Genomic DNA, 8,341 nt, shown 5'->3' with positions numbered 1-8,341 from the left:
TAAGGAACAGAAATCTTTTTGGGCGTGTGTAAGAAATGACCCAGATTTCATCTGGGGACGGAGGTGGAAGATTTAGGGTGGGCCCTGAACTTAAGGAACGCTTTCAAAGCCAAAGTGGAAATATGTCATTGTTCGAGGTAGCTATTCAAGTGGTGACATCAGTTGCAGCTAAACTTTGCGAGCCCTATAGAAAGTTATTGTGTCGCAACATTTGGCCTGGACTTGCAGCTATCCTTGAAGTATAGGAAGAAGTATAGCCTTTTGAGTCTCGGTTGTTGCAAGCCTGCGTAACTTCATTGCGTGTCCTGGGGAATTGTGTTTTCAAGCGATCTAGGAGGCTGCCAAATGAGAAGAGAGTAGGAGCTTAATAATATAAAAGCGCTGATGATTTTCTTTTTTTTTTTTTCAGCCAGTACTTCTCTGGTCTTTTCAAAGTTCAGCGTGATTAGGTGAAGTTAGCCTCAGACAGACCGCTGCGCTCTCTGCGTAGTCCACGAGCGCCTTCTGAAGAGCGCAGAACAGGAGACTTGTTCTGCGCTGGATATGTGTTCGGTTGTTTTGTTTTTGTAAGGAAGTTGCGTAAAGGATAGTCCTGCCGTCTGCCGATACCTCGAAGGGGAGGCTGCATCTCCTTTTTTTTGCAGCACATTGTAGTTTTTGGGTAAACCTTGGTTTATAACAGATGGCAATTCCGTTGCTGAAAGTGCACCGGCCTTGCCATAAGAAGCCTTCCCCTGTGGTCCCCTCCCCCCAGTCCTCGTCTCCTATGAATCTATTCTTGTTGGAGAGAAGGGACGTATGGCCTGATAACGCTCGTTGCAATTGATGGTGGCTCCTTCCCCACTCCCAGTCTGACTCCACCCCCTGCTGGGGGTACATACATGCTTAGAATTGAGCGATCTCACTTTCTCCCAGGTAGGCTTGTACTTGGCCCTTTTGCTGTCACTTTTTTTTCGTTTTGGTTGCATCAGCTGACAGAAAGCTGTACGGAAACGCAACCCTGCAAAGCTGGCTTTAATGGCAGAGTTATTGTGGAGGAGTTGACGGTTGTGAGTATGACAGGCTCTTGGCACAAACCATTTGGATTTCAAGTTACTTGCCTTAAAATGGAGCAAAGGCTTTAAAGGGGCTGAGTTGCCTCTCAAGCGTGTGCCTGGCTCCTCATTTTTTTTTTCCTCTTTCTCTGTGTTTTCTCCCTGCCTTGAGGTGTATGTAGATGAATGCTACCTCGTGCATGTGGGTCGTTTCGAGTGGGCTGGATAACGAGATCTTTTGAAGTTGGCCAGAGCCTCCCAGTTTGTTGAGATTGGGAAGTGTTGGGAAGAACAGGACAGAAGCTTGTTGCTGCTGATATACTGGAGTCATTGGGCCGAGGCTTTGGTCACAGAGAGAAAGGGCAGATCTGACATTCTGGACCGAGCCGGGTGGGTAAGCAGACGGCTCTGGTGAAGGAGGCTTCCGAGAAGAAGAAACAGCAGGCATTGCTAGTATGGTGCAGCAGGGAGTGATCTGATGTTGTTTCTCCATTGAGTCTTTCGAGTATGAAATTTGTTCACTGGGAGAGCTGCCTCACATCTGTGTTGGGAGGAGGAGGCTTAGTTTTTGATGGGCAGGTGGCTCTTTGGGGAGTAGTACATACGTCAGTCAGATTAGTGTCCGAGAGCCCCTGCCACCTGTCGTGGAAACAGACTGGAGTGTCTCTGGGGCCTCATGTCAGAGTCATTCATCCTCTTTGAAACTCTCTGGGATACCTTGACCACTGGGAACTAACGGAGTTCTCCTTTCGTAGAGTTCAGTGCAGGTCACATTTGAAGAGAGTCCTCAGTTGCCACCAGCCGCAAATATAAGTCGGGTGACGTGCAAGGAGCAGTCGGACCACCGCATGGTAAGGCTTTGCTGTTCTGAATTCTGTGGCGTGCGGTTTCTCGGTTGACCGACAGCATGCTCTGTGGAGATTGTCAGGGCCTGCCCGATGGGGACGGTGGAACAAGCTGAGGCCTGTCGTTGGGTTCAGAAGCCGGTTGACGGGCTCGTAAGATTGAGGCGCTGGGGCTGCGCATCCGTGAGCTCCGTGGAGGCCGTGTTGGTGGAGCCGGGGTGTACGGATGCCGAGCCTGAATATCGAGGTCCTACAGTGGCATCACCAGCATGTCTTCACCGCCTCGCGTACGGAGCCTGAAATGGCAGGTTCACGGCAGGAAACTGGATCTGGCTGTAAGCCTGATGTTTCGTTTCTGCCACGATGGGTGCCTGTTGCTTTTAGGGGTGTTGCATCACAGGGCTGCCTCTAGCTCAGGGTATCAGCCTGTTGTCTTCCTTTTCTCTCCAGGTGCTACACTGCCATCTGTCAGCTGAAGTTGTGAAGTTCCCCGTTTCTGTTACTCAGCAGTCCCCAGCCGCCGTTTCTGTGGACACCTACCATGTCACTTTGGCTGCACTGCAGACTCAGGTAATGCTCGTGAAAAGCTAGCCATGGAACTTGTTCTTTTACCTGACCTCACGGTGACCGAGGAAGGAAGACTCGGTTTAGTGCAAATAAAGGCCTCGTGATGTCGGAAGAAGCATCGTGCTGTCACTAACACTTGGCAGGATGGCAAATATTCCCAATCTGTGTGCTGAGTCGTGTTTCCCAAGTCGTCCTCTGCAGATCGTGGCTACGTAACATAGCCGTAACAAAATCCAGAGAGGTCTGAGACATGACAGCGTACTGTACTGTGGTTTTAAGCGTTTAAAAAGCAAAAGGTCCATAGAGTTCAGTTCCCCTTGTGGCACCGCAGACAGGGGAAGGTTCGGCCCGTGCAGTCGTAGTGTCCTGGTGGCTAATATGAGAAAGAAACCTCAGGTGAGGAGTTCTTTGCTTGTCAGCGCTCCCCTTAGTACCCTCACAAGCGTAGGACAGAATTTTTCTGTGTATTGAATATTGGAAGTGCTTCTTCCGGAACCGAAGCTCTGTGAAATTGCAACGGGTGGTAACTCTGTAGTCACTTACTGGCTGGATTTACTTCTCTGGAATATGATTTTTGTTCCTGTCCTGAAGAACAGCTTGATGCGTCTCGCTCGGAGACCCCGTGCTTGTTTGCGCTTTTGGCAGGCAAGGTGAAATTAGAAGTAACTCTGCGGTCGCAGAAGCCAATCCCGCGCTATTGCAGGTACTGCAGTTGGAAGATTGTTCCAATACCCCTTTGTTCTCGGAAGCTTTATTAAAATTTTCAACTGACATCAGATTGTCCCGGTTCAGTTTTGCGCCTCTGTTCCGTGGCTTCTCTCTCCCCTCGGCGTTTAGAGTGCCTGCCAGCTGTCTAGTCGCTGGCAGCAACTGTGGTCACTTTTTCATCTCTGCGGGTGGCCTTTGTCACGTCTCATCCTATTGCTCTTCTGCTTGCTTGCATTTTCTAGGTCTCCTTGTCTGTGCCTGCTGAAGTTTTGGGGTGATTATTCTCCTGGAGACTTGCGTGCGGTATTCTAATCGAGGTCTTGCTGCTGCATCGTGAGAAGCAGTAAGGTTACCGTATGTCTGTCGGTGGGAATACTTCAAGTACGTATTCCTAAGTAGGCCTCTCCTCTTTTATGCACCTCTTGGCGGTGACTCACCCGTGTCCCAGAACTGTGGCTTTCAACTGACGACCTTTGGTGTTCATAGTAAATGAATGCCAGTCTGTCAGTCTCCTTAGAAGGATGTTCAATTTCATTCCCTTGTTTTCACTAGCGATAGCGGGTCAAGCCTGTTCCTGTCTGTTGCGTTAACCAGGCCTCTCAGGCGTACCGGCATGTGAATTTTCAGCTGGACTACGGGATGGCGTAGCAGTCTGGTTTGTCGCTGCAGACCGTTGGACTCGAATGAGTTTTCGATCCTAGAGACGCATCGCCAACTTTACAAACGGTCGTGCTTAGGTTTTGCAGCGGTTAATTGGCGTAGCTTGGGAAATATCCCATGTCGGTGCCCAGCTCCTCTTTCGCATCGTCCCGCAGGCTTTTTCTTCAGCCAAAGAAATAACCTATTGTTTTTTCCTTTGATGGCACCTGAGCGTCCAAAGGCAGCGAGGAAGCTAGATCTAGCAACAGAGCGATGAGGCTTCTGCAGCTCCTTCTTCCCGTAGGCCCAGGACCGCTTGCGTTCTTGTGTTCCGTCTCTTATCGTTGTGCTGGCATGAGGGCCTTTCGGTTGCTGAATTTCAAGTGGGACAAAAAGCATCCGATGGAAACAAAAAGTGTTCCTGACTATGGGTATCTGTTCTGGGTCAGGTGGAGATCCACTTGGAGGAGATACAGAACGAAGGTCTCCTAGTGTCGTGGATGTTCGAGGGCAGACCGAACTTAAACCTTTCGGTTCTTCCAAGACTTCAGCCTCGTGAGGTGAGCGGCAAGCAGTGGGAGGCCGGACTCAAGCGGAGGAAGGGCGGGAGGGGCAGCAAGAGTGTCGAGCCGGGAGGAAGGCTACTATGGAGGGGAGAGGTTGGCAGTTTGTCGTCGTGGCCATTTAGGGCGAGGGAGGGGCTTCTTTCACCCTGGAATCGACGCTAGCTCAGCTCCGTCAAAACGGCGCATCCTCGGGAGGGCCAAAGTGTTACCGCCGTCTGTTGTCCGAATTCGGAGAAGCGGCTGAACGGGAGTCTGCGTAGCAAAGTAGGTTTTCTGTCTACATGGGTCCTCGTGCCATTGTCAGATGTGGAGCTGCAAAATGGGCTGGGTTGGTTCTAGTCTTGCTCATTTGTTTGTTTGGGGTGTTTTGGCGGGATTGTTTTGGCTGGTCGGTCAGTTTTGTTCACCTGTGGGTTTTTTGAGAGATTAGCCTGTGAACCTGTGAGTGTTAGAAATTTAACGGGCTGAATGTGCTCGCACTTCTGTGATCTGAATAGGTCAGTTAATTTGTTTGTTTTCTTGGCACCCTCACTGTTCTATCCGAGTAGATGTAAGAATTTGGCTGTTCTCCCAAAATGGCGGTAGTACAACCTCATGGGGTGGTGAGGGTGTGGCAAACTGTAAAAGCTATATAGTCTACACATTTGCAATGGGTAGACTACAGATGCAGAGGCATAGTTTGTCTCATGTGGATGATTTACGTTTGCCTACAGCAGTTACAGGGAAGGTTGAAGCGCTGGGGAAAGCGAGGGCAGGGTATAGGAAGAGTATTGGGGAAGTTATTGCCATGAGAAACTGTGTGGTGTCTTAGAGGCTCGAGAGGCAATTGGAGCAGTATAGGGAGAAATTGTTTCTTCCTTGTTATGACTTTCCTGCATTTCTCTTGATTTGTGGAGAGAAGAAAGAAGGGAGAGCGGATTTGTCCACCATAAAGGATCTGGTCGAAGATACCATTGTCAGCACGCAGCCGGCCATGATGGTGAATCTGAAGGCCTGCACCGCTGGAGCCGGTGCGGTAAGGCTCTCTCTTCGTGTCTTTCTCACACCTCAAACGCTGTTGCCCCGGGGCTCGGGCAGGAATCCGACGGTCGAGACTCGCTACTCGGCAGTGGCCGCATCCCGGCCCGTGCCGTCAAAGGCGTTTGGGATACTGAGATGCAGGCAATAGGGAAATTGCTGCTCCGAAGGGCGGCTTTGTTTGTGCCTTGTTTCCCGAATGCTGAGGGCCAGCTGAGTTGAGGTGGAGCCGGACCGCCCGAGATGCATCTGTTTTGGCAGTCTCTCTGTAGCGCTGAATGCCGACGCCTCGTCCAGGACAGCCTCGTCAGGCACGGACCGGGCCGTGGTCTGTCATCTTCCGTTGTCCATCTGGCAGCTGACAAGCATGTTCTTGCCCGTGTCTTTTTCCGTCTGCCTTAAATTCCCCATCTGGACTAACACGGGGGCCTGCCGGAGGCCAACAGCCCGGGGAACCCACAGCATCTCTTGATGGCTTTGTGGGTATTCCCCTGTGTTGATGTGAGGACCTCCTTAGTTGAAGCGAGGACAAACGTCACACATCTGGCTGCTGGCGAGTCAATGATAAAGGCACCGGTCTCGCTCTCATCGTTCCTCAGGTACTCGGCAATAAGTTGACTCGAGAGTCCCCATCCAGAGCAGCAGCAGCCCCTCTGTCTTCTAAGCTGTTGCTCCGGAATCTTCGAGTGCTGAACTTGGGCTGCCAGGGGAAGAGAGGTAAGCGTGCAAACATTGCTAATCCGCAGGGGCAAGCGTGCAGTTGGCGAGATCGGAGCGAGCGGGTGTTTTGGGTGGCTTTGAATGGGAAAGAGGGGTGCGCGTCCGCCGAGCCGCCACCTCTCATTGATGAGTGCACCCGTGCGCTCTGTGCCTCTGTTGCAGGAATCGGGGAGATACGCTGCGTGGCAGAGCTGGACAGCCCCCTGCAGCAGAAACGGAGGAGGTACAGCCGACAGTGCCGGTGCCGTGGCAGAGATGGAGTGGAATGAGGAGCTCTTTCTGTAAGTGTCTGCCCTCCCGGCTGGCACAGTGTTGACAGACTGTCACGGTCTCTGGGTGTCGTTACCTCTGGGTGTCGGTAACGGGTGCGGATGGCACAGAGGCCGAATCTGAGCTGCAGGGCAGCGTGTGCTTGCGCTGACATCAGCTCCAGCTGGCGTACGTGTTTCCCGCTCCCCGGATGCTGTGTTTTAACCGGTTGGGCAGAAGCCCCCATCGTGGGTGGCACATGGGAGCGGCAGGTACAGAATGCCTGGAGCGATAAATCCCAGCTTTCCAGGCAGATTGCTCTCTCGACTTCCCCAGGCAGCCTACGCAACCCTGCAAGGGACACTAACCGGAGTTCGCTTCTGCGTAGTTTGTTGCCCCTTATCTTGTCCTCCGCCGTAGCGCACGCATATGGAGCTTTCGGAAAGGTGACTAGGTGCTTGAGATTTGAGGGAGGGAGTATACCGAATGGGAGTGTTTGTTCCATGGCCGTTTTGCAAAGATTACTGTCTTTTTCTGTTTCAACAGGGAGTTGGGGCCTAGAAGCAAAGAGCTAAAGCTACAGGTGCTGGGGAGCAGTGATGGAGGGGCAAGTGAGTACGGGAAGCTCTAAGATGGATCGTGAGATGGGGAGACAAAAATGCCTAAGAGACTTCTTGTGCTTTGAGCCTGCGGCGTCGGTACAGTGTATGATGAGCTCTGCAAAGCGTTCTTCGTGTCTGATTTCACATGAGCCTCTGACTGTGGGGAAGTAACTCCGGAGTCTGTTCTTGGTGAAATGTTTCTACTCTGGCATTTTTGGAACACGGGGTGAGGTTCTCCTCGCCCACCCGTCTTCACCCTGAAGTGAGGAGAGGGATGGGCGATTTGTCCCCGTGTGTCCGAAAAGCTTTGCGGAAGGGTCATAACTCTGGCCGTTTGCTCTGTCGGGGACTAACGGCAACGTTTATTTTTGAGGGAGGCCGTGCAACAGCCACCTCTTTAAGGGAGGTGATAGCTGGGTAGGTAAAGAGGAGGGGAGGAGTACTGCCCGCCTCGAACCTGGGAGCTGCCGGGGTTACGGAGTTCTGCTACTCAGAATGGTCTGCAGGGCCGCATCTCAAAAGCAAAGGTTGCCTGGGATACATCTGAAGACGCTGAGGTCATGGGGTGTGTTTTGTTTTCCTGTTCCTTCTCACAGATGTGCTCCTGGCACATACCACGCTTTCACTTGATTCTTTGGGCAAACAAGTGTCTGGGAGACAGGTCTGCTCGCTGGCCCCGGGAGCGGGAAAGTCAATGGCGGCAGAACCTACCATTATGCTTGAGGTGAGCTCACGACTCCCTAAGCTCAGCACAAAGGCGTGCCCCGGAAGCCTTCCCGATGCGAGCCTCAGGCCGGAGACAAGCGTGACTGAGCCTGGGCTCGTCACGAGGGACCGGGAGACTCTTAGGCTGAGGAGAGTCATTGCCCGGCCCTCGGTCCCAGAGCCTCCCTCCGTTCAAGCGACACTGTAGCGAGGATGGCTCCTCGGTGCCCAGAGCGGTAGCTTTTGTCCCTTGTACGCCTGCCTTTCCATCTGAAAGGAAGAGAGCCTGCCTGACCTGCGCTTTACTCTTTGTAGCTGCTGTTCCAAGAGTCTCCTGCATCTCTGAATGCTCAGCATGCCACATCTCTGCGAACCAGCATCACCCCCACTAAGAAGGTCGAGATGGACCGGACCATCATGCCCGACGGCACCATCGTGACCACCGTCACCACGATTCAGTCCCGGCCCAAGGCGGACTGCAAACTGGGTGAGGCTGCCCTGCAACGAGCCTCATGTAGCAAGGGGCACAGACTTGGTTGCGATGTTCCCGAGGCTGCTCGGGCAGGCGGTAGCAAAAGCGTTTAGCTGTCGTACATCGCAGTCATTGCAGACCCGTGCCTTGCGCAACGCTTCCAGCTTCTGGCTCGGACCGCGGGCATCGTCGTCGTTCCCTGCGCACCTTGCAGCAG

At 52.7% G+C, this 8,341-nt stretch overlaps 1 protein-coding gene across 1 annotated transcript in view; it reads left to right on the top strand.

Annotated features, from left to right (window-relative positions):
- Positions 1-1,789: 1,789 nt before the first annotated feature.
- The window catches only part of C2CD2L (C2CD2-like), a gene marked incomplete at its 5' end in the record, with an annotated part of 10,274 nt that continues 3,722 nt past the window's right edge, over positions 1,790-8,341 (top strand). Inside the window, 10 exon segments of the mRNA XM_009870553.1 lie at positions 1,790-1,885; positions 2,330-2,449; positions 4,243-4,353; positions 5,258-5,374; positions 5,976-6,093; positions 6,259-6,319; positions 6,321-6,377; positions 6,892-6,956; positions 7,544-7,671; positions 7,968-8,139. Of these exon segments, the coding sequence (XP_009868855.1) occupies positions 1,790-1,885; positions 2,330-2,449; positions 4,243-4,353; positions 5,258-5,374; positions 5,976-6,093; positions 6,259-6,319; positions 6,321-6,377; positions 6,892-6,956; positions 7,544-7,671; positions 7,968-8,139 (1,045 nt within the window).

This window comes from Apaloderma vittatum, unplaced genomic scaffold (assembly GCF_000703405.1).
Source record: "Apaloderma vittatum isolate BGI_N311 unplaced genomic scaffold, ASM70340v1 scaffold24735, whole genome shotgun sequence".
Classification (NCBI taxonomy): Eukaryota; Metazoa; Chordata; class Aves; order Trogoniformes; family Trogonidae; genus Apaloderma; species Apaloderma vittatum.
The sequence above is the reverse complement of the archived record's forward strand: the minus strand, read 5'-3'. Positions and strand labels throughout refer to the sequence as shown.